Here is a 24,891-nt window from a genome sequence, read left to right as displayed (position 1 = left end):
CAGGTGTTCAAGAACCCCTATGAGGTGGTGACAGTGTTGCTGGTCCAGACGCTGGGGGCCATGGTCCCCTCCATCCCCGTCTGCCTTAGCACGGCCATGGACCAGACCCCCCATGAGGACAAGCTGGAAACCCTGCTGGAGCTCTACCAGACTGCGGCCACCTTCGGAAGGAACCTGGAGTCTGCCATGCTGCCCCACCTAGGTGAGTTTTGGTACTGCACCTGAAACCAGGTTGGATCTCAACATAGGGGCTTTTAGACAACATAGGCCATTTTACAGTTTGGGCATCATCAGCTGCCCAGTTTTTTTTTCTCAGCCCGCCTGAAAAATTGGCATCCCGTATTTCTTCAGATCGCATTTGGCTCAGCCCCACCAAGGGTCGAATCCCAGGTTCTTTTTCACATCCTTAACGTCTCTCTCGCTGGCTTGCAGGTGAGAGCAACCTCTTGAAAGTGAGTGAGCTGGTCACCGCCTTGTATGACCCCTTCAAGGCCTTCCAGCTGCAGTACGCACAGCTGGAGGGAGCGAACCTCCTCATTCAGATCAGCGCTGTGCCCTTGGTGAGCGAGTGACATCATCCAGCTTCCGGGCATGTTGGCTTTGGTATCTGGAGTGTTTTTCGTAAGCTATGTATAATTTCCAGTGTGCGTTTTTTTGTTTTTTTGTTTTTTAATCTGATCGTACTGATTACGCTTCTTGCAGCCGCACTTCCTGTGGTTCGACGCGAGCCACAGGCGGGTTGCCAGTGTGCATCCGAGCGGCGTCATGTGACCGGAGGTCTGTTTTGCAGGAGCGGGGCGAGCTGATTGACTGCGTTCAGGAGCTGAGTCACTCTGTCGGCAAGCTGTTCAGCCTGGCCGGTTCTGCGGTGGAGCGCTGCGTCAAGCTGACGGATGGCCTGGCTGTGTGGAGCCTGCTCAAAGCGCTAAAGGCGCTCTTCACCAAGTGAGGGGCGTGGGTGCGCGGTGTGCATGGTGTGCGCGTGTGCATGGTGTGCGCGTGTGCATGGTGTGCGCGTGTGCATAAGGGTGGAGTGAAAAAATCGAAATTTTCAATAGCAATTTCCAATAGTGCGGAAAAGTTGTCACTGGATCTCGTTATTAAACGTGCAAAATATCTTTGAAATAGGTTAATATTTTCAGGTTCCGCAACGCGATCTTAGTTTTCACCTGTCACCTCAATGGGCAATATACACTATCCATTATCTATACTCATCGCTGTTGTGTTTGTGCACTTTCACAACATGATAATCACTACAAAATATCAACGTTCAGGTAACGCAGATTTTTACTGGGTATCAGCCATACACATACATTACATCGCTCTGCGGCTCTACGTGCATTACGATTAATCACCAGTCACATCAATGCGCAGATCCACGCTACGTATCATCCTTATCATAACGCAATGTAAAATTGTTCCTCAGTGCCACCAAAATGAAAAGTATTAAGCATGACAGTCAAAATGGTTAGATACACTATATTACCAAAAATATTGGGACACCCCTCCAAATCATTGAATTCAGGTGTCCCAATATAAGACCCAGATGGATAAAGCGGTATAGATAATGGATAGTGTACATTGCCAGTATGTCAGTGTAAGCATGCTCCTGTTGTATAGATAATGGATAGTGTATATTGCCAGTATGTCAGTGTAAGCATGCTCCTGTGGTATAGATAATGGATAGTGTATATTGCCAGTATGTCAGTGTAAGCATGCTCCTGTGGTATAGATAATGGATAGTGTGTATTGCCAGTATGTCAGTGTAAGCATGCTCCTGTTGTATAGATAATGGATAGTGTATATTGCCAGTATGTCAGTGTAAGCATGCTCCTGTTGTATAGATAATGGATAGTGTACATTGCCAGTATGTCAGTGTAAGCATGCTCCTGTTGTATAGATAATGGATAGTGTATATTGCCAGTATGTCAGTGTAAGCATGCTCCTGTTGTATAGATAATGGATAGTGTGTATTGCCAGTATGTCAGTGTAAGCATGCTCCTGTTGTATAGATAATGGATAGTGTATATTGCCAGTATGTCAGTGTAAGCATGCTCCTGTTGTATAGATAATGGATAGTGTATATTGCCAGTATGTCAGTGTAAGCATGCTCCTGTTGTATAGATAATGGATAGTGTATATTGCCAGTATGTCAGTGTAAGCATGCTCCTGTTGTATAGATAATGGATAGTGTATATTGCCAGTATGTCAGTGTAAGCATGCTCCTGTTGTATAGATAATGGATAGTGTATATTGCCAGTATGTCAGTGTAAGCATGCTCCTGTTGTATAGATAATGGATAGTGTATATTGCCAGTATGTCAGTGTAAACATGCTCCTGTTGTATAGATAATGGATAGTGTATATTGCCAGTATGTCAGTGTAAGCATGCTCCTGTTGTATAGATAATGGATAGTGTGTATTGCCAGTATGTCAGTGTAAGCATGCTCCTGTTGTATAGATAATGGATAGTGTATATTGCCAGTATGTCAGTGTAGGCATGCTCCTGTGGTATAGATAATGGATAGTGTGTATTGCCAGTATGTCAGTGTAAGCATGCTCCTGTTGTATAGATAATGGATAGTGTATATTGCCAGTATGTCAGTGTAAGCATGCTCCTGTTGTATAGATAATGGATAGTGTATATTGCCAGTATGTCAGTGTAAGCATGCTCCTGTTGTATAGATAATGGATAGTGTATATTGCCAGTATGTCAGTGTAAGCATGCTCCTGTGGTATAGATAATGGATAGTGTATATTGCCAGTATGTCAGTGTAAACATGCTCCTGTGGTATAGATAATGGATAGTGTATATTGCCAGTATGTCAGTGTAAGCATGCTCCTGTTGTATAGATAATGGATAGTGTATATTGCCAGTATGTCAGTGTAAGCATGCTCCTGTTGTATAGATAATGGATAGTGTATATTGCCAGTATGTCAGTGTAAACATGCTCCTGTTGTATAGATAATGGATAGTGTATATTGCCAGTATGTCAGTGTAAGCATGCTCCTGTTGTATAGATAATGGATAGTGTATATTGCCAGTATGTCAGTGTAAGCATGCTCCTGTGGTATAGATAATGGATAGTGTATATTGCCAGTATGTCAGTGTAAACATGCTCCTGTGGTATAGATAATGGATAGTGTATATTGCCAGTATGTCAGTGTAAGCATGCTCCTGTTGTATAGATAATGGATAGTGTATATTGCCAGTATGTCAGTGTAAGCATGCTCCTGTTGTATAGATAATGGATAGTGTATATTGCCAGTATGTCAGTGTAAACATGCTCCTGTTGTATAGATAATGGATAGTGTATATTGCCAGTATGTCAGTGTAAGCATGCTCCTGTGGTATAGATAATGGATAGTGTATATTGCCAGTATGTCAGTGTAAGCATGCTCCTGTTGTATAGATAATGGATAGTGTATATTGCCAGTATGTCAGTGTAAGCATGCTCCTGTGGTATAGATAATGGATAGTGTGTATTGCCAGTATGTCAGTGTAAGCATGCTCCTGTTGTATAGATAATGGATAGTGTATATTGCCAGTATGTCAGTGTAAGCATGCTCCTGTTGTATAGATAATGGATAGTGTATATTGCCAGTATGTCAGTGTAAGCATGCTCCTGTGGTATAGATAATGGATAGTGTATATTGCCAGTATGTCAGTGTAAGCATGCTCCTGTTGTATAGATAATGGATAGTGTATATTGCCAGTATGTCAGTGTAAGCATGCTCCTGTGGTATAGATAATGGATAGTGTGTATTGCCAGTATGTCAGTGTAAGCATGCTCCTGTGGTATAGATAATGGATAGTGTGTATTGCCAGTATGTCAGTGTAAGCATGCTCCTGTTGTATAGATAATGGATAGTGTATATTGCCAGTATGTCAGTGTAAACATGCTCCTGTTGTATAGATAATGGATAGTGTATATTGCCAGTATGTCAGTGTAAGCATGCTCCTGTTGTATAGATAATGGATAGTGTGTATTGCCAGTATGTCAGTGTAAGCATGCTCCTGTTGTATAGATAATGGATAGTGTATATTGCCAGTATGTCAGTGTAGGCATGCTCCTGTGGTATAGATAATGGATAGTGTGTATTGCCAGTATGTCAGTGTAAGCATGCTCCTGTTGTATAGATAATGGATAGTGTATATTGCCAGTATGTCAGTGTAAGCATGCTCCTGTTGTATAGATAATGGATAGTGTATATTGCCAGTATGTCAGTGTAAGCATGCTCCTGTTGTATAGATAATGGATAGTGTATATTGCCAGTATGTCAGTGTAAGCATGCTCCTGTGGTATAGATAATGGATAGTGTATATTGCCAGTATGTCAGTGTAAACATGCTCCTGTGGTATAGATAATGGATAGTGTATATTGCCAGTATGTCAGTGTAAGCATGCTCCTGTTGTATAGATAATGGATAGTGTATATTGCCAGTATGTCAGTGTAAGCATGCTCCTGTTGTATAGATAATGGATAGTGTATATTGCCAGTATGTCAGTGTAAACATGCTCCTGTTGTATAGATAATGGATAGTGTATATTGCCAGTATGTCAGTGTAAGCATGCTCCTGTTGTATAGATAATGGATAGTGTATATTGCCAGTATGTCAGTGTAAGCATGCTCCTGTGGTATAGATAATGGATAGTGTATATTGCCAGTATGTCAGTGTAAACATGCTCCTGTGGTATAGATAATGGATAGTGTATATTGCCAGTATGTCAGTGTAAGCATGCTCCTGTTGTATAGATAATGGATAGTGTATATTGCCAGTATGTCAGTGTAAGCATGCTCCTGTTGTATAGATAATGGATAGTGTATATTGCCAGTATGTCAGTGTAAACATGCTCCTGTTGTATAGATAATGGATAGTGTATATTGCCAGTATGTCAGTGTAAGCATGCTCCTGTGGTATAGATAATGGATAGTGTATATTGCCAGTATGTCAGTGTAAGCATGCTCCTGTTGTATAGATAATGGATAGTGTATATTGCCAGTATGTCAGTGTAAGCATGCTCCTGTGGTATAGATAATGGATAGTGTGTATTGCCAGTATGTCAGTGTAAGCATGCTCCTGTTGTATAGATAATGGATAGTGTATATTGCCAGTATGTCAGTGTAAGCATGCTCCTGTTGTATAGATAATGGATAGTGTATATTGCCAGTATGTCAGTGTAAGCATGCTCCTGTGGTATAGATAATGGATAGTGTATATTGCCAGTATGTCAGTGTAAGCATGCTCCTGTTGTATAGATAATGGATAGTGTATATTGCCAGTATGTCAGTGTAAGCATGCTCCTGTGGTATAGATAATGGATAGTGTGTATTGCCAGTATGTCAGTGTAAGCATGCTCCTGTGGTATAGATAATGGATAGTGTGTATTGCCAGTATGTCAGTGTAAGCATGCTCCTGTTGTATAGATAATGGATAGTGTATATTGCCAGTATGTCAGTGTAAGCATGCTCCTGTTGTATAGATAATGGATAGTGTATATTGCCAGTATGTCAGTGTAAGCATGCTCCTGTGGTATAGATAATGGATAGTGTATATTGCCAGTATGTCAGTGTAAACATGCTCCTGTGGTATAGATAATGGATAGTGTATATTGCCAGTATGTCAGTGTAAGCATGCTCCTGTTGTATAGATAATGGATAGTGTATATTGCCAGTATGTCAGTGTAAGCATGCTCCTGTTGTATAGATAATGGATAGTGTATATTGCCAGTATGTCAGTGTAAACATGCTCCTGTTGTATAGATAATGGATAGTGTATATTGCCAGTATGTCAGTGTAAGCATGCTCCTGTTGTATAGATAATGGATAGTGTATATTGCCAGTATGTCAGTGTAAGCATGCTCCTGTGGTATAGATAATGGATAGTGTATATTGCCAGTATGTCAGTGTAAACATGCTCCTGTGGTATAGATAATGGATAGTGTATATTGCCAGTATGTCAGTGTAAGCATGCTCCTGTTGTATAGATAATGGATAGTGTATATTGCCAGTATGTCAGTGTAAGCATGCTCCTGTTGTATAGATAATGGATAGTGTATATTGCCAGTATGTCAGTGTAAACATGCTCCTGTTGTATAGATAATGGATAGTGTATATTGCCAGTATGTCAGTGTAAGCATGCTCCTGTGGTATAGATAATGGATAGTGTATATTGCCAGTATGTCAGTGTAAGCATGCTCCTGTTGTATAGATAATGGATAGTGTATATTGCCAGTATGTCAGTGTAAGCATGCTCCTGTGGTATAGATAATGGATAGTGTGTATTGCCAGTATGTCAGTGTAAGCATGCTCCTGTTGTATAGATAATGGATAGTGTATATTGCCAGTATGTCAGTGTAAGCATGCTCCTGTTGTATAGATAATGGATAGTGTATATTGCCAGTATGTCAGTGTAAGCATGCTCCTGTGGTATAGATAATGGATAGTGTATATTGCCAGTATGTCAGTGTAAGCATGCTCCTGTTGTATAGATAATGGATAGTGTATATTGCCAGTATGTCAGTGTAAGCATGCTCCTGTGGTATAGATAATGGATAGTGTGTATTGCCAGTATGTCAGTGTAAGCATGCTCCTGTGGTATAGATAATGGATAGTGTGTATTGCCAGTATGTCAGTGTAAGCATGCTCCTGTTGTATAGATAATGGATAGTGTATATTGCCAGTATGTCAGTGTAAACATGCTCCTGTTGTATAGATAATGGATAGTGTATATTGCCAGTATGTCAGTGTAAGCATGCTCCTGTTGTATAGATAATGGATAGTGTGTATTGCCAGTATGTCAGTGTAAGCATGCTCCTGTTGTATAGATAATGGATAGTGTATATTGCCAGTATGTCAGTGTAGGCATGCTCCTGTGGTATAGATAATGGATAGTGTGTATTGCCAGTATGTCAGTGTAAGCATGCTCCTGTTGTATAGATAATGGATAGTGTATATTGCCAGTATGTCAGTGTAAGCATGCTCCTGTTGTATAGATAATGGATAGTGTATATTGCCAGTATGTCAGTGTAAGCATGCTCCTGTTGTATAGATAATGGATAGTGTATATTGCCAGTATGTCAGTGTAAGCATGCTCCTGTGGTATAGATAATGGATAGTGTATATTGCCAGTATGTCAGTGTAAACATGCTCCTGTGGTATAGATAATGGATAGTGTATATTGCCAGTATGTCAGTGTAAGCATGCTCCTGTTGTATAGATAATGGATAGTGTATATTGCCAGTATGTCAGTGTAAGCATGCTCCTGTTGTATAGATAATGGATAGTGTATATTGCCAGTATGTCAGTGTAAACATGCTCCTGTTGTATAGATAATGGATAGTGTATATTGCCAGTATGTCAGTGTAAGCATGCTCCTGTTGTATAGATAATGGATAGTGTATATTGCCAGTATGTCAGTGTAAGCATGCTCCTGTGGTATAGATAATGGATAGTGTATATTGCCAGTATGTCAGTGTAAACATGCTCCTGTGGTATAGATAATGGATAGTGTATATTGCCAGTATGTCAGTGTAAGCATGCTCCTGTTGTATAGATAATGGATAGTGTATATTGCCAGTATGTCAGTGTAAGCATGCTCCTGTTGTATAGATAATGGATAGTGTATATTGCCAGTATGTCAGTGTAAACATGCTCCTGTTGTATAGATAATGGATAGTGTATATTGCCAGTATGTCAGTGTAAGCATGCTCCTGTGGTATAGATAATGGATAGTGTATATTGCCAGTATGTCAGTGTAAGCATGCTCCTGTTGTATAGATAATGGATAGTGTATATTGCCAGTATGTCAGTGTAAGCATGCTCCTGTGGTATAGATAATGGATAGTGTGTATTGCCAGTATGTCAGTGTAAGCATGCTCCTGTTGTATAGATAATGGATAGTGTATATTGCCAGTATGTCAGTGTAAGCATGCTCCTGTTGTATAGATAATGGATAGTGTATATTGCCAGTATGTCAGTGTAAGCATGCTCCTGTGGTATAGATAATGGATAGTGTATATTGCCAGTATGTCAGTGTAAGCATGCTCCTGTTGTATAGATAATGGATAGTGTATATTGCCAGTATGTCAGTGTAAGCATGCTCCTGTGGTATAGATAATGGATAGTGTGTATTGCCAGTATGTCAGTGTAAGCATGCTCCTGTGGTATAGATAATGGATAGTGTGTATTGCCAGTATGTCAGTGTAAGCATGCTCCTGTTGTATAGATAATGGATAGTGTATATTGCCAGTATGTCAGTGTAAACATGCTCCTGTTGTATAGATAATGGATAGTGTATATTGCCAGTATGTCAGTGTAAGCATGCTCCTGCGGTATAGATAATGGATAGTGTATATTGCCAGTATGTCAGTGTAAGCATGCTCCTGTTGTATAGATAATGGATAGTGTGTATTGCCAGTATGTCAGTGTAAACATGCTCCTGAGCGCCACATTTCTGAATGAGTCGTTTCCCACTTACTCATTGTCACTGACCGATTGTTAGGTTCTTGTATTAAATTGGGACAATTTTACATTGCGTTATGATATGGATGATACGTAGCGTGGATCTGCCCATTGAGGTGACAGGTGAAAACTGCGATTGCGTTGCAGAAGCTGAAAATATTAACCTATTTCAAAGATATTTTGCACGTTTAATAACGAGGTCCAGTGACAACTTTTTCACACTATTGGAAATTTTGATTTTTTCACCCCACCCTAGTGTGCATGGTGTGCGCGTGTGCACGCTGCTACCAGGACCTTGGGAGACTTTTTAATGCCTTTAAGACCCTTAAGATACTTATTAATGCTCGCACACTGCAAATGAGCGTTAACTTAAAACCTGTAAGTAATGTATGACTTTTCAGCATCAGAATGAGGCTAATTGGCCGTGCCAGTTCATACGTACTAGGAATTTGTGTTGGTGTGTTGGAGCTTTCGGTGACACACAACTGATAATCGTATACAGATAAGAGAATAAAGACATGCGACGTTTCGCAGTCAGTCTTTGACCAACATAAAATATTATACTAGTTAAATTACTGTGCCACACTGAATACTGTCTGCGGTGATCATATGCATGTATGCCAGTGGCCGTATATGATTCAGTGGGCACAGAGTGGGGGCTCGGTGATGCTCCTGCTATCTCCTGAAGGTCCTGGGTACAGAGCAGGTCATAGATCTGCTGAATTGGTTTATCACGCTAAGGCAATATGTTACATATGCAGGAAAACGCCTATGACACTGCTGTGATACATGGTGTGTCGTCCCCCCCCCCCCCCCCAACCGTGTAGGTATGTGTCCGATTTCTCCGTTACTCTGCAATCCATTCGGAAGAAGTGCAAGCTAGAGGACAGTGGGAATGCTGCGGTCTTCCAGGAGGATTGGACGGCCTTTCAGAACTGCGTCAGGTACCGGGTGGGAGGGAGTGGGTTTGGGGGGGGGGTCCCCTGCAGGCGTCATCGGCAGTGACCTTTTGTGCGGTGCCTGACAATCTCTGAGCATGGTGGTGCTTTGTAGATGTGATACTGCACTTGCACGTTAGCGGTAACTGCATGCATTCATAGGTACTGGAGTCAGTGGTATAGACGTCATATCTGCAGGAAAAGGAGCTCGTTCATTGAGGAAGCTGGCGAATGCTAACCCAGTGAGGCTTATAATGCTGTCCCGTCTGCAGAGCCCGAGTCGGGCCCAGTGAGAAAGCGACGCGCTGCTGCTGTCCATCCGTTTGACGGCCTGCTCCGCTCTCCTTGCACCCGCAGGATTATCGCGACTTGCGGCGAGTTGCTGAGGCAGTGCGGGGCTTATGAGCAGCAGCTGGCAAACAGGTACCGGAAAGGCACTTGCTGGCCTCGTCAAGCACCTTCACGTCACCACTGGATTCCTGCCTCTCCTCTTATTACCGTTTCTTGTATCACGTGTCATTAGCTTTTTTTTTTTTCTGGTACTATGCACATAAAGATCAGGCTGCTGCCCTGTCCTGGTATGTACTATGCAAACAATGTTTAAAGATTAAGTACTTTATTGTCACATGCACAGTGAAATGGCCAGTTGCACCATACAATGAAAATCTTACTCTGCGTGTTTCATCTGGGCACAGACCACACAGATCAAACACAAGACACAATGTAAACACAAAGTGTGTGTGTGTGTCTGTGTGTGTGTGTATTGGGCGGTGTACTTCCAGCTCTCACTGGCCACAGATAGATTGTATCAGCAAAGTCAGGGAGCAGTGGATGCGAGTCGTTCACAAGCCTGAAGGTCTGTGAGTAAAAATTGTCCTATAGCCTAGTGGCCCTTGATTTCATACTTCTGTAGCGTCTGCCCAATGGTGGGGGTGTGAACAGTCTGTGCTGGGGGTGACTGCTGTCCCTTCTGATGCTGTCGGCCTCCTGATGACCCCGCTGCTGGTTTGGACAGTTCTCACCACCCACCATAATTTCGTTCATTTCACCATTTTTTTTCTGACTACTTGGGGTTTGCAGACAGATCCTGTAGGTTTGGCCCATTTTGATGTGAGGGGTAGCTGTGAGTCATCCCCTGTGTCCCCCCCCACCCACCTTCACCTGTGCTGGGGGTGGCAAGTTAGCGTCACTGCGCTCTACCCACAGGATCCTCGCCAGCGCGGGGAAGTACCTGTCGGACTCCTACAGCCCCCGCAGCCTGACGGGGATGCAGGAGGCGGGGCCTGCTGAGAGGAAGACCTCCCCCAGGAACCCATGGCAGGAGTACAACTACCTGCTGAAGGGGAACGCGGCCGAGTATGCCAGCCTCATGGAGATGCTGTACAACCTGAAGGTACCTTTGTCCTGCACACTGGCTCAGAGGGTAACACTGTGGCTTCACACCTCCAGGGTCCAGGGTTTGAATTCCTCCTCCCACTGTATGTGTGTGTGTGTGTGTGTGTGTATGTGTGCGTATGTGTGTGCGTGTGTGTGTGTGTGTATGTATGTATGTATGTATGTATGTATGTGTGTGTGTGTGTGTGTGTGTGTATGTGTGTGTGTGTGTGTGTGTGTGTGTGTGTGTGCCAGTACAGACATATCTTATCTTGTGGCGACCAAAAGTTTCCTGGTCCCCATGAGGAACTAAATTTTCTAAAGATCTCTGACTGTAATCAAAAAAACTAAAAATGCAAAAACTGTATTTTCAAACTGTATTTTGTTTGGTTACTTATGGTTAAGGTCAGGGTTGGCTAGGGGTTAAGGTTGTCATAGTTAGCATTTGCATTTTTCCCATAGATATAATTACAGGTCTCTGTGTGTGTGTGTGTTCCACTAGAATATGTGGGAGTTTTTTTTATCTAGTTCTCTGTTTTCCTCCCACAGACAAAGGTATGCTGTTGTTGTCTATAAATTGCCCACGGTGTGTGAAAGGCTGTGCCTGAGTATGTGCCCTGTGATTGGCTGGAATATAGCTGAGTGCCCTGTTCTTCCTGGAATGGGTTCCAGACTGCTTGGGACGCGGTGCAAGATAATCGGTTGTGGAAAATGGATGGATGGATATTTTTCCTTTCACTTAGTACAGAAAGGATGATGGATACCATCGGTTCGTCAACAGTGCGACACAATCAGAATAGAAAAAACAAGCTCCAAACTCAGATGGCTTAGCTTCTTTTGGTAACAGATCCACCGTTGGTGTAGTACTGACGTTTCGGAACTAGGGCTTCATCAGACACACCGCATAAGCTGTCTGGGTTCGGACCCCGATTTTGCTCCGTCGCTCAGAGAACGTAGACATGGTGCAGCCAGCCCGATGTCTGTGGGCGGGGTGACTGGTGTTTTTTTGTGTCATCGTTGCAGGAGAAGGGCACAGGGAACTCCAGTCTACTGGCGGAGCCCAGGGCGGCACTGACCCGCCTCAACCAGCAGGCCAACCAGCTGGCGTTCGACTCGGTCTTCCTTCAGATCAAACACCAGCTCTGCTTGGTCTCCAGGGTGGAGGTGAGAGAGGAAGGGGTTCCTGTCGTGGGGCGGATGCCTGCTGGTATTGGGTACGGAGAGGTGACCATGTGTCTGTCCACAGAGCAGGAGCTCCAGCGGCATGGGGGAGAGCCTCACGGAGGACCTGCCCACGTTTAGCCTGTCCCCGCTGGAGTACATCACCAACGTAAGGCAGGCGCCTGCTCCGTTCAGGCTGTTGGGTCAAACTGGCTCTGCTTGAGTGTTTGAAAATGGCTTCAGTTACCATTTTTGTAACACATTTTTATGACTCTTTTGTACCTCCTATGAACTGTAATGTAGTGGATTAATCAGCCCGATGCTGACATTGACGGCCTTGCTGAACATTTCATCATAAAGTTTTGTTTTGTATAGAGGACGTAAACACCGCATAAAGCCTGTGGCTTTATGAAAAAAATTGTTGCCAAAATTTATGGTTGTCTGTCCTGCCACTCTCTGTGCTGGGCGAGGTCACATGTTTGCTCACAGTCTCATACACGTCACTGCCGCTGAGGTACACACACACCGTGTCTGTTTCCCCTGTAGATCGGCCAGTACATCATTTCTCCACCCCTGAGTTACACACACACCGTGTCTGTTTCCCCTGTAGATCGGCCAGTACATCATTTCTCCACCCCTGAGTTACACACACGCCGTGTCTGTGTTTCCCCTGTAGATCGGCCGGTACATCATGTCCCTGCCCCTGAGTTACACACATGCCGTGTCTGTGTTTCCCCTGTAGATCTGCCGGTACATCACGTCTCCACCCCTGAGTTACACACACACCGTGTCTGTGTTTCCCCTGTAGATCGGCCGGTACATCATCTCTCCACCCCTGAGTTACACACATGCCGTGTCTGTGTTTCCCCTGTAGATCGGTCGGTACATCACGTCTCCACCCCTGAGTTACACACACGCCGTGTCTGTGTTTCCCCTGTAGATCGGCCGGTACATCATCTCTCCGCCCCTGAGTTACACACACGCCGTGTCTGTGTTTCCCCTGTAGATCGGCCGGTACATCACCTCTCCGCCCCTGAGTTACACACACGCCGTGTCTGTGTTTCCCCTGTAGATCGGCCGGTACATCACGTCTCCGCCCCTGAGTTACACACACGCCGTGTCTGTGTTTCCCCTGTAGATCGGCCGGTACATCACCTCTCCGCCCCTGAGTTACACACACGCCGTGTCTGTGTTTCCCCTGTAGATCGGCCGGTACATCACCTCTCCGCCCCTGAGTTACACACACGCCGTGTCTGTGTTTCCCCTGTAGATCGGCCGGTACATCACCTCTCCGCCCCTGAGTTACACACACGCCGTGTCTGTGTTTCCCCTGTAGATCGGCCGGTACATCACGTCTCCGCCCCTGAGTTACACACACGCCGTGTCTGTGTTTCCCCTGTAGATCGGCCGGTACATCACGTCTCCGCCCCTGAGTTACACACACGCCGTGTCTGTGTTTCCCCTGTAGATCGGCCGGTACATCAGCTCTCCGCCCCTGAGTTACACACACGCCGTGTCTGTGTTTCCCCTGTAGATCGGCCGGTACATCACATCTCCGCCCCTGAGTTACACACACGCCGTGTCTGTGTTTCCCCTGTAGATCGGCCGGTACATCACGTCTCCGCCCCTGAGTTACACACACGCCGTGTCTGTGTTTCCCCTGTAGATCGGCCGGTACATCACGTCTCCGCCCCTGAGTTACACACATGCCGTGTCTGTGTTTCCCCTGTAGATCGGCCGGTACATCACGTCTCCGCCCCTGAGTTACACACATGCCGTGTCTGTGTTTCCCCTGTAGATCGGCCGGTACATCACGTCTCCGCCCCTGAGTTACACATACGCCGTGTCTGTGTTTCCCCTGTAGATCGGCCGGTACATCACGTCTCCGCCCCTGAGTTACACACATGCTGTGTCTGTGTTTCCCCTGTAGATCGGCCAGTACATCATGTCCCTGCCCCTGAGTTACACACATGCTGTGTCTGTGTTTCCCCTGTAGATCGGCCGGTACATCATGTCCCTGCCCCTGAGTTACACACATGCTGTGTCTGTGTTTCCCCTGTAGATCGGCCAGTACATCATGTCCCTGCCCCTGCACTTGGAGCCCTTTGTGACCCAGGAGGACCCGGCACTGGAGCTGGCTCTGCGTGCGGGAAAACTGCCCTTCCCGCCTGAGCAAGGTGAAGCCCCCGGCCCTATCGCAGCCAATACACAGTAATCCACAGTAATATGTCTACAAGTCATGGCTGGAAAAAATGCTATCATAAAATTATAAAAACTGCAAGCGTCAACCCTTGGCTGGGTTTCTACATGAAATGGACATTGTTCTTTGCAGAACGGGAACTACAAGGAGCCATAGTATTTCAAAAAAGTATTGCAAAAAAAATCTGTCTTAATTATGTGCGGTACATCAAAAAGTAGGCGGTTTCCAGGAAGCTTATGTGATGGTTTTAGGGTTTTTTAAAATTAAAAAAAAACACATTGGCCTTGACTTTTGGAACCGGGCCTTGTTACTGTGAGCTGAAGCGAGTGAGCTTTAGCGATGCCAGGACTTTGCAAACATCTGTCTGCTTGAAAGTGCCTAGCAGAGAGGTTTTTACATGAGGAGTGCCCCAGGGGGGTGCATAGTTATGAACTTGGAACTGAAAGTCTTACGAAAGAGGAGAGAGATCATGATGAAACCCACGGGTTTCAAATTGTCAGTTCTGATCGAAGCATTTCTTATGTCTGTTATAACCTGGCCGTTTAAGCCCCCTATAGTCTTTTGTTTTTTTTTTTTTATCTGAAAACGTCAGGCACCCACATACACGGAGGAAATGTTTTACCCCTTACAAAAGCACCGTGTATAATGTGCTGAGGTGTTACTTTTTATTTCCACTTCAAAAATTCTGTTTGGGTGTTCTGGGTGTGCTCTGTGTTTACCAGATTTTATCATCTAAGTTTCTTCAATTCATTTATTAATTCACCCACTCTTTTAATCCATCCCATATTGCTTCGGGCTGTAGGTAGACAGTCTAATGTTAAAATTAAGTGTAAAAATTTATTGAATTGTCTTGTATGTTGTTTGTTATACCTGGGGCACACCCACCAAGACATGCACCAATTCCTTGTATGTCCAGCATAATTGGCCTTGTAGCCAATCAAGATCTTACTGATTCTGATTCATAATAGGAGATGAACTGCCGGAGTTGGACAACACTGCAGATTACTGGCTGGGCTCCATTGCCAGGGCGACGATGCAGACGTACTGCGACGCCATCCTGCAGATCCCCGAGCTGAGTCCCCACGCCACCAAGCAGCTAGCCACAGATATAGGTGGGAGCGGGCGTGGGGTGGAAAATTATATGGCTTGTATTTCTTGTTTTTTCCTATATGAAATTAGATTAGTGTTCAGGTAGTTTCATTTGATCATATTGCTTGAACATTGTGAAAGAAGAGGCCTGAATGTGGTACAAAAATTGTATAGCCCAGTAAGTTAGACATCTGTGCCTGTTTCTGGGTGGCTGTGGGTTCAAATCCCCAAACCTTTCCTCGCATGCACATCGCTTTAGACAAACACATTTGCTAAAACAGGGGTCTCACACTCAGATAACCCAGAGGCCACTGGGTTGAAGGCCGTCACCTCAAGCAGGCCACTTGAGGTTTATTTTTTTATATGTTATACGATAAATTTGCTAATATAGCGTTTAAATTTCTCACATCAGGGGGAGGAAACCGTGGTCCTGCCAGCGAACATAAAAACTGCAAACGTTAATGTTACACATCAGATATGAGGCACACTGCGTCCTGTATCAAATGTGTTACCCATTTTCATTTTAACTTCGTGTCTTCCCATATGACTAATCTGTAACTGATTCTAATTATGGGGATTTCAGGTTGAATTCGACTTCTATTATTATATCTTCGTTATGAATTTCTGCCATATCGCTATCTTGTACTATCTTTGCTTTTTTTTATCTTAGCATAAAGATAATCTTAGAATGCTGAGTATGCATTTAGTTAATTGAAAGCATGATTTTTTTTTTCTTAGATTTCTTTTTATAACTTTTTCTTCTGGACCAATCAAAATATTACAAGCCCAAAAAATATAAAAGGTCTGAAACCAGTGAAATTACAACACTGGTGTGAGTGATGAGAGTGGGAACTGGCACAGGAATACTGTATAGTGTTCACTGCCCTTTCCACTAGTCCCAGGATGATGTTCCGAGTTTGTAAACGGGCAGCATGAAGTCTATTACAGATATAAATGACGTGGATATAAAATAGTGATACTTTATCCCAATGGGGAAATTGCATATCACATCTTGCTCTATATGAGACATACAGAGACCTGTATATACACAGGTGAGAGCAAATTTTTTTTGGGATCAGAGCAGGTTCTGCCCGCCTTCAGTGCCCCTGCAGCAGTTGAGGTTATGGGCCCAACAGTGATGTGATTAATCTGTCAGATATGGGATTTGAATCCACAACATTGACAGAACGCCCAAATCGCATGAGCTATACACTACAATTCTCTCTCTCTCTATATATATATACATGCACACACGCACGCACACACACATTACTGGGGATTACATAGGGTACATGGATAAACTGTGGATGCTCCTGTTGTGCAGACTACCTGAGCAATGTGATGGACGCCCTGGGCATGCAGCCTTCTCGGACCCTGCAGCAGATCTCCACCCTGCTGAAGGCCAAGCCCGAGGATTACAGGCAGGCCTCCAAGCTGCTGTCCCGGAGACTCGCCTCTACGGTCGCCGCCATGAGGGGCCTGGAGTACTGAAGGCCGGCCTCCCGGCAGCACACAGGCGTGCTCAAGCGCTCTGCCTGCACCTGGCTCGTCACGCGGCAGGGCAGACCTTTCTTAAATTAATTAATGATAATGACAAAGCGCCATATTCTGTCGTCCCCTGCTGTGGAAGGCCTGCTGCCTCCAGGGAACGTTTTTACACCGTGCTCTCAGCAGAAACTGAGGCTGAAACTGCTTCTATCACCATTTCCTGTGTGAGACCTGGCTCAGTTCAGCGCTGAAAGATTCTGTGTGACATTAAACGTATCACTTTCCTTTGTCTGTATACTGCTGTTTGCTGTTACAGCCACCTCACTTTGATCTGGCGAACAGGATTGAAAGGATTGTCCTCACCCACCCAGTTTCTTCTGGGAGCTTTTACATATTTACACATCATCAGGGCATCATAATTTTTTCTGTCAAGTGAAAAAGAAATGTATACTAATTTCCAATGTCTTCACTCTTAAAAGTGCTTATAGAATAGTTTTAATTTATTAATCCATGTAGGGAAATTGGATAGTTTTCTCACTGTTGGGAAGCTGTTGGAGATATACTGGGCCAGCTCTGGCAGTTGCAGAGAAGAAGATTGTGGCAAAAGCCTGCTTGTCTCCTATGTTCGCTGTACCCATCCCACCACATTGTGCTAATAAGCAGAGGTGAACTTTTCAGATCACACTGTGACTTTTTGTGCTCAACTGGTTGGTTGAAACTAAATCTTGGTCTGGATTTTTACATTCTGGACCTGAAATGTTCACCTCTGCTAATAAGTGCTACTGGGTTTTTTTGTGCCTGCTGTGCCCAAACACTTTGTCTTGCATCTTTTTCTTTACATCCATCCTAAGTGGGAAATGCAAAACATTCGACACAATTCAGATTGACTTTATGTAAATGCAAATAAGAAAAAATAGTAATCAAGATGCACCTCGTGTACTGGTAAGCGTTTAAAGCACCATGAAAAGCCAGAAGACTACAAGATTCACCTCCAAGCGCGCACACATATATTTTTTTTGCGGAAGAAAATCGAAGATGACATGTAATACATTTCCTTCAGGTTTAGCTTAGGCCTGTACACAAACACCTGCGCATTTTTCTCCAGGAATCCCCCGCTAAATTTGACTGTGCAGCGAAGATTCAATTTTTTTGTTACATTTTGAAAACTTAACATTTTGTGCGAAAGATTTTGTTGGAGGAGGTTTGCAATTTTGCACAGTTAGGCCTACATATGTAGCTAATAGCTATGTATAGGTTTTCGTACTGGACCTTTAGACGTGACTGGTTTGGAGCTTGAAAACTTAAAAAGAGCCCTGAATTACTGGAAATGAAGTACTAACCCTGCCTGTTTAGGGGCTCCGTAACAGTGATTTCGGACAACACTGTATTTCCTTGTTAGCACGGAGGTACCTGATAAAGCCTATTAGAACAAAAGCAGTTTGCACAAGATAATCCTCTGAAAAAGGATTACAAAACATAAATTTCACCGACAAAATACAGCGATATAAATATTAGTGGGGTACTAAAATACAATGGTCGCCAGAATCTATCCATTTTTTTTCCTCAAACGAATGATTAAAAAAAAAAAAAAAAGACACAAAAAGTGGAGAAACCCAATACTTCTGCTTTTAAAAAGGTTACAATGCTTAAAACAGGAGTCACACAAATGCCTGAATTAAGTTTCGAAAGTATTTATTTAGACGCTGTACTGCTCTGCGAGGATCAAAGTGACCCTCTTTACTTAGAATATGATACCTTCAGTAAATACACACAAGAAATACAGGTTAAACAAATGAAGAAGACAAGTTACTGAAACAAAAGTATACAGGTAAGCAATCACATTAAAATACACACGACATAAGCTCTGTAACACTAAATCTGATGATTATTCGCACATCAGCCATGTTCCCGGTATGCTGCACGCTGCTCGCCGCAAAGCCCATGGCTAGATCACTGTCCCCTGCTCCAGCTACGCCGAGGAGCAGCACGGCTTGCAGAGGCGGAGAGCGGCGGTGTCGGGGGACCCCAGCGATCCCGATCGGCCCGCCCTCGCTCCTTCCCAGCGGGTGGCGGGCCCGATACCTGCGGCCCCTCGGCTTCACGCCGGTCGCCCGCCCGTGACGTCAGACGCCACCACCGCCCTGCCTGCGGTGTCAGTGATTTCAGCTGATGGGGAAAGCGGGGCCTCCGCTTCAATGGATCACCGATCGGGATTAACCTTCCAGTTTCCAGCCTGGCCAGCACCGACGAACCGCATCGGATGCCTCAGGAAATATGCGTTTTCCACGGCGCCCGTCTATCCAGCTCCCCCCTCCAGGAAACGGCCCTTTTGTGTCTGCGGTGGGATCTGAGAGAGGGTCTCTTTTCTTTAGCTGGCGTCTCGGCAAAAGAGGCGTAAACACTGGCAGCAATTTTGGAGAATCGCTAACCGGGGAGGAGAAAAGGATCAATTACACTGGCGCCGGGAATTAGCTTTGGGATAAATAGGCTTATTTGCAATTAATATAGGGAAAAGCAAGGAATGCCGATCAAGGGGTGGAGCTGCGGTTTGTTTAATAATACATGAGTCCAGTGGAAATGAAGAGGTCAGTCCTATGGTCGTGTCTCGTAGTGTTACTGTTTGTCTAAAGGATGCATGGACTGTACTTTCCGATACGGCCCGTTAACCTCTCGCTAAAGCCCGCAAGGTTATACAGTGAAGTGTATCAGATTTATATATCTCGATCGCTAGCTGGTTACGTCCTGTCATCTTTCCGATTTGACGTGTTTATTGTGCTCACCAAAATGACTTAACGGGATCTATTAGGCATCTATCAAACAATCTGCCTGATACAGACTTGCCGATGCGATTAGTCCCGGGACGACCACAGAGATGTGTGGAGCCTGCAGAGCATGTAAATAAAGGGACACCGCTTCTTTTGATTAAGGATTTTTTTTTTTTAATCTGTACTGGAAAAGATTTGTAACCATGATTATTGAGACGGAACTTATTTTTGACAAGGTGAGGTAGACATTTTTATAGGAAACTTCCTTATTATTTGGGTATTATGGCAACGACCCGGTGAAGTTTTTACCTGGCCAGGTTGTGTGCCAGTTGTTTCTCCTTTATACCATCCAAGAACTGCCATCATGTCTAAAGCAGCAACTAAAGAGAAGAAATCTTTCAGCAAGAAGCTCTTTCAGAGAGGCTCTGTCCGATCAGTGGGCAGTTTTATGAACCGAGTCCTTCGGACCCTCTCTACCTTGTCTCATTTTGGCACGGAAGAGCATACCACAGAAAATGAAAAGGATGATGGAGGATTCACCTCCTTTAAGACCGGGGCAGCCGTACCTTCAGACAGGAGTGATGGTGGCAGTTGTAGCTTTCTCTTTGGGGACAAGATCCCAGGCGTGTCTGGCCTCAAGAATCATGGCAACACTTGTTTTATGAACGCGATTTTGCAGTGTCTTAGCAACACGGAGCTGTTCGCCGAGTACCTGGCGCTGGAACAGTATCGCGGGGAAGACAAAGATGACAAGTCCAAGGCTAATGGTGTGTTTCTGCCACGAAAGAGTTCTCAAGGAAAAGGGGAGGTCACAGAGCAACTCTCTGGGCTGGTTAGGGCTTTATGGACCTTTGAGTACACACCTCAACACAGCCGCGAGTTCAAGGTAAGTAGGTAAGAACTACTGGCTTATTCTGTGCTGTGTGTTTGGCTTTAACATGCAGCAGATGGGCTCCCTATAGTGGCTCCCTGGTGACCTCACCTCAGAAGACCTAAAAAGAGTGTCTACTCTGCTGAAGTGCGCTTTGATCTCTCTGCCTAGATGCTGCCTTTCATGCCTTAATGCTGAATCTCCAGCCACCTGAACCCCTTATGGATATATGTGTGTGTGTGTGTGTATGTATGTATGTATGTATGTATGTATATATATATATTACACACACACACATGCAGACACTCATGTATCTAACCCACCCAGTTGCTTGCTTGCTTCTTTGTTTGTTTTTGGGGGGTGGGGTTACCTATGTGCCATAACTCACTTACACTCACAGTAATTTCATGTTCTTGAAACACTGGAGAGCTTCTCTCCACCCTGGTTTAATCGCTAATTAATCAAGGATGTCTAGGTTCTGTTTGACTAGGCTCTGTTTGAACGGTGTTGTGCAGCTGCTCTAATGCTTCTTACACTTGTTATTGGTCACTGATTGGATGCTCAGCCAAGCTTACTTCTTCACAGATGTATGTTTGTAAGGTACTATTTGCCTCACCTGGACATGTACGGCAGTATGTGTTATAAATTTACCATGGTATACATATACACTATATTAGCCATAACATTAACACGACTCACAGGTGACATGAATAACACCGATTAACTTGTTACAGTAGCACCCATCAAGACAATAAAAAAGTCAGCTCTTGAAACTGATGTGTTGGAAGCAGGAAAAATGGACAAGCGTAAGGATCTGAGCGCCTTTGGCAAAGGCCAAACTGTGATGACTAGATGACTGGGTTAGAGCATCACCAAAATGGCAGGTCTTGTGGGGTGTTCTGGGTATGCAGTGGTCAGTACCTACCAAAAGTGGTCCAAGACAGGCCAACTGGTGAACTGGCGATGGGGTCATGGGCACCAAAGGCTCACTGATGCATGTAAGGAGTGAAAGCTAGCTTGTCTGGTCTGATTCCACAGGAGAGCTACTATAGCACATATTGCTGAATTAATGCTGGCTCTGATAGAAAGGTGTCAGAACACACAGTGCATCTCAGGTTGTGGTAGGGGCTGTACAGCCACAGACCAATCAGAGTGCCCATGCTGACCGCTCTCCACCTCTGAAAGCACCTACATTGGGCACATGAGCATCAGAACTGGACCATGAAGCAATGGTAGAAGGTGGCCTGGTCTGATGAGTCATATTTTCTGTTGACATCATTTGGACAGACAGGTTCATGTCCGTTGTTTACTTGGGGAAGAGGTGGCACCAGGATGCACTATGGGAAGAAGGCAAGCTGGCAGAGGTAGAGTGATGCTCTGGGCAATGTTCTGCTGGGGAACCTGGGTCTTTGAATTCATATGGATGTTACTTTGATTTGTACCGCATGTACTTAAATATTGTTGTAGGCCAAGTGCACCCCTTCATGACAACAGCATTCCCTGATGGCAATGGCTTCGTTCAGCAAGATAATGCACCCTGCCACACTGCAGAAGTTGTTCAGGAATGGTTTGAGGAACATGAAAAAGAGTTTAAGGTGTTGATTTGGCCATGAAATTCCCCAGATCTCACTCCGATCGAATATCTGTGGGATGTGATGGACAAACAAGTCTGATCCATGGAGGCTCCACCTCGCAACTTACAGGACTTACAGGATCTGCTGCTAATGTCTTGGTGCCAGATACCACAGGACACCTTCAGAGGTCTTGTGGAGTCCATACCTCGATGAGTCAGAGCTGTTTTGGAGGCACAAGGGGGACCTACTCAATATTAGGCAGATGGTTTTAATATTATTCCTGATTAGTGTATGTTTGATATATTTATGGTCTGTCAAGTGTCGAGTCTGATTCCTGTTTAATTTTAATCTGAAATAAATCCTGCTCGGTATATACCGATGAGCCAAAACTTTATGACCATCCCCCACTCAGAGAGAATAATGTTGATTATCTAGTAAAAGCAGTGCGTGTCAATGTCTGGGATATAGTAGACAGTAAGCTTACATTCAGTACGCTAGTTCACATGTTGAATGCAGAATAAATGGACAGGGATGAAGATATGAGTAACTTTAACAGGGGCCAAATCATAATGGTCAGATGACTGGGCCAGAGCGTCCCTGAAACAGCAAGGCTAGTAAGGTGCTCATGGTCAGCCCTGGTGAGGACCTCCTGAGAGCGGTCTGAGGAGGGAAAAGCCATGAACAGCCAACAGGGGAGTGGACAGCAAGAACTCGTCAATGTGGGAAGTGAATGAAGACTATCCAGTCTGGTACACAACAACAGAAGGACTACTGTGACACAAATTGCAGATATTTTTGATGATTGAAACAAGAGTAATGTGTCATGACACACAGTGCATGTGGGCCTACTGGTTTCTTGCCCTGGATTGTCTTCAGGGTAGCATTTTATGGCTTGAACATCGCCTGAAGTTCCTTAGATGTTCCTGAGCAGTTTCTGCACTGTAGGTCGGGGGAGACACATGGCTGTTGTGTGTGTACATTCTTTCACTTCCATTAAAGGTGAATTACAGTCACCAATTCACCCAGTCTGTGGAATGTGAGTGGGAACCAGAGTACCTCCAGCAAACGCCGACAAACTGGCTGAATGTGCAAACACTGCACAGGCAGGTCTGAGGTTAGCTTTGAATGCATAACCAAGAGGGCCGTCATATAGTCATGCTAACCCCCTGCCCTCACTACCTAATTTGTCTTCTTGCAATCTCTCTCTGCTTTCTAAGTTTTTGTATTTTGCCTTTTTCTGTTGCTGAGAGAATGTTTTCTTCCTTTCTGGTGCAACCTCAGTTCACTGTGCTTACTTCCAGTTGTTGACAGTGACCCAAAGTTTTATTTTGGCTGTGGTTTTGCGAGACTGACTCTGTCAGCTGAAACACAGGGTGTATGAGGGTTCGGAGATGCAGTAAAAAGCAACCGAGAACTTTAAAAAGTTTGTCAATAAAACATTTTCTCAGTTCTTTCGCACTAGCCCTTAGGCAAGTTTTAATACATAAATGCATAAATTAACATAAAACCTAAATAAACCCAAGTAAAGCAAAATAATGGAGACAGAACATTACAACCGATAGAATAAGTCTACATGCATAGTTTAAGTTATACAGAGGTACCCTATTCCCTGCCTTATTCTCATTCTGTATATTGAAACATACTCTCCATGTACAGGAATGCTTTTCTAATGGTTCTGCTGCAATAAGGCCAGCCTTGTTGTTCCTTAAAACTCTTACTCTCTGCCCTGACCTGCATGTTTCTTTGGGTGAGTCACCTGGCAAATAAACAGACCTACGTACAATCTACTGCAATACCTAATCCCGCTTTAAAATCTTCCACCACTTAAGTAGTCTTAATTTTTGGCTTTGGCGTTTTTTTTTTTTTTTTTGTGGTGTTTCGGGATCCTACTGTTCCAGCGGTGAATTGGATACTCAGCCTTGTGTGTGCTCTGTCTGATATTCTAGAGAATTTCATTATTACTCTGATTTAGCGTGTGGGAGAATGTCCCACTTCTGCATGCCAGATAAAGGCATTCCCAATGTTCTTTAATATTTGATGCTGTTAAAATGTATGTTTAAGATTATATTGAATAAATGCCATTGTCAAAAGAGCAGTCTGGTCTCCCTAACTGATTGATCAGTGCAGCGCATGTTGTTGCTGATATAGGTTAGGCCTGTTGAAGTCAGTGTGTGGATAACAGCCGGCGCCACACAAACAAATTCACTTCATGGCACCCTTTCTCCAAAACAGAGTTTGTAGGCAGAGGAGATAAACTAGAGTTCCTTTCAGGGCTTCTAGAAGCCAAAAAAAACAGTAAGACGTAGATGTGTGGTACGGAGCACAGTCCAAGTTCTTCTGCGGTCTGTATTTGCTGATGGCTGCATTTACCAGAAAGTGGTTGGTTTCCTTTTTCCCCCTTTCCTCTTGGTTGGCCAGGACTAAAGCAGCCTAGGAGTGATTGCCATCCCCTGGAATGTGGAGCGCATCTGCAGGCAGTAGACCAGGGTTTGCACTTCTGTGTAACTGTTGGCCACAAGAGATGTTCCAGGGGTTGTTGCAGGAGAAAGAGTGGCAAAATCAGTGAAGCTAAACGTTGTGCTCTGTTTACAATGCTCTTCAAGTGTCGACATGGCGATGGTCTTAAACTGAAAGCATGCAAAGGTGAACTTATGACCGATTCAAAGCTAGAGCTAAAACTTCTAGCTACTGAAGGAACATCGCCAATAGGTCCGATTATGTACGTAATCGGCATTATTACTTTTTTTGATCACGGGCCCTGTGTGTTTAAAGGTAACACTGCAGGGAACAGTAGATGGGCTGTAACACAATACAGTGGCCAAAACCTCACCTTATTTTCACTTTAGCCAGAACATTCTCAGTATGTGCTGATGCTGATGAGGACGGGGTTGTTTCCAGGTCACACCTAGTAGAGGTTCACCTGCGTCCCGCCCTGCTCGCTGAAAGGAAATATTTTGGGGAACATAT

At 44.4% G+C, this 24,891-nt stretch overlaps 2 protein-coding genes across 8 annotated transcripts in view; both read left to right on the top strand.

Moving 5' to 3' along the window:
- Positions 1-16,998, top strand: part of cog7 (component of oligomeric golgi complex 7) — a 47,129-nt gene extending 30,131 nt beyond the window's left edge. For all 5 annotated transcript variants that reach the window (XM_023791682.2, XM_023791679.2, XM_023791681.2 and 2 more), the window contains exons 8-18: positions 4-202; positions 433-560; positions 791-945; positions 9,292-9,408; positions 9,760-9,825; positions 10,609-10,795; positions 11,800-11,940; positions 12,023-12,106; positions 14,000-14,114; positions 15,106-15,249; positions 16,551-16,998. In XM_023791682.2, coding sequence (XP_023647450.2) covers positions 4-202; positions 433-560; positions 791-945; positions 9,292-9,408; positions 9,760-9,825; positions 10,609-10,795; positions 11,800-11,940; positions 12,023-12,106; positions 14,000-14,114; positions 15,106-15,249; positions 16,551-16,717 — 1,503 coding nt within the window. In that variant the 3' untranslated portion in view covers positions 16,718-16,998. The remainder of the gene's footprint in view (positions 1-3; positions 203-432; positions 561-790; positions 946-9,291; positions 9,409-9,759; positions 9,826-10,608; positions 10,796-11,799; positions 11,941-12,022; positions 12,107-13,999; positions 14,115-15,105; positions 15,250-16,550) is intronic.
- Positions 16,999-18,603: 1,605 nt separating this feature from the next.
- Positions 18,604-24,891, top strand: part of LOC111833434 (ubiquitin carboxyl-terminal hydrolase 31-like) — a 32,714-nt gene continuing 26,426 nt past the window's right edge. For 2 of the 3 annotated variants that reach the window (XM_023791698.2, XM_023791696.2), the window contains exon 1: positions 18,604-20,365. In XM_023791698.2, coding sequence (XP_023647466.1) covers positions 19,844-20,365 — 522 coding nt within the window. In that variant the 5' untranslated portion in view covers positions 18,604-19,843. The remainder of the gene's footprint in view (positions 20,366-24,891) is intronic. The other variant, XM_023791697.2, reaches the window with a different exon arrangement.

This window comes from Paramormyrops kingsleyae, chromosome 5 (assembly GCF_048594095.1).
Source record: "Paramormyrops kingsleyae isolate MSU_618 chromosome 5, PKINGS_0.4, whole genome shotgun sequence".
Classification (NCBI taxonomy): Eukaryota; Metazoa; Chordata; class Actinopteri; order Osteoglossiformes; family Mormyridae; genus Paramormyrops; species Paramormyrops kingsleyae.
The sequence above is the reverse complement of the archived record's forward strand: the minus strand, read 5'-3'. Positions and strand labels throughout refer to the sequence as shown.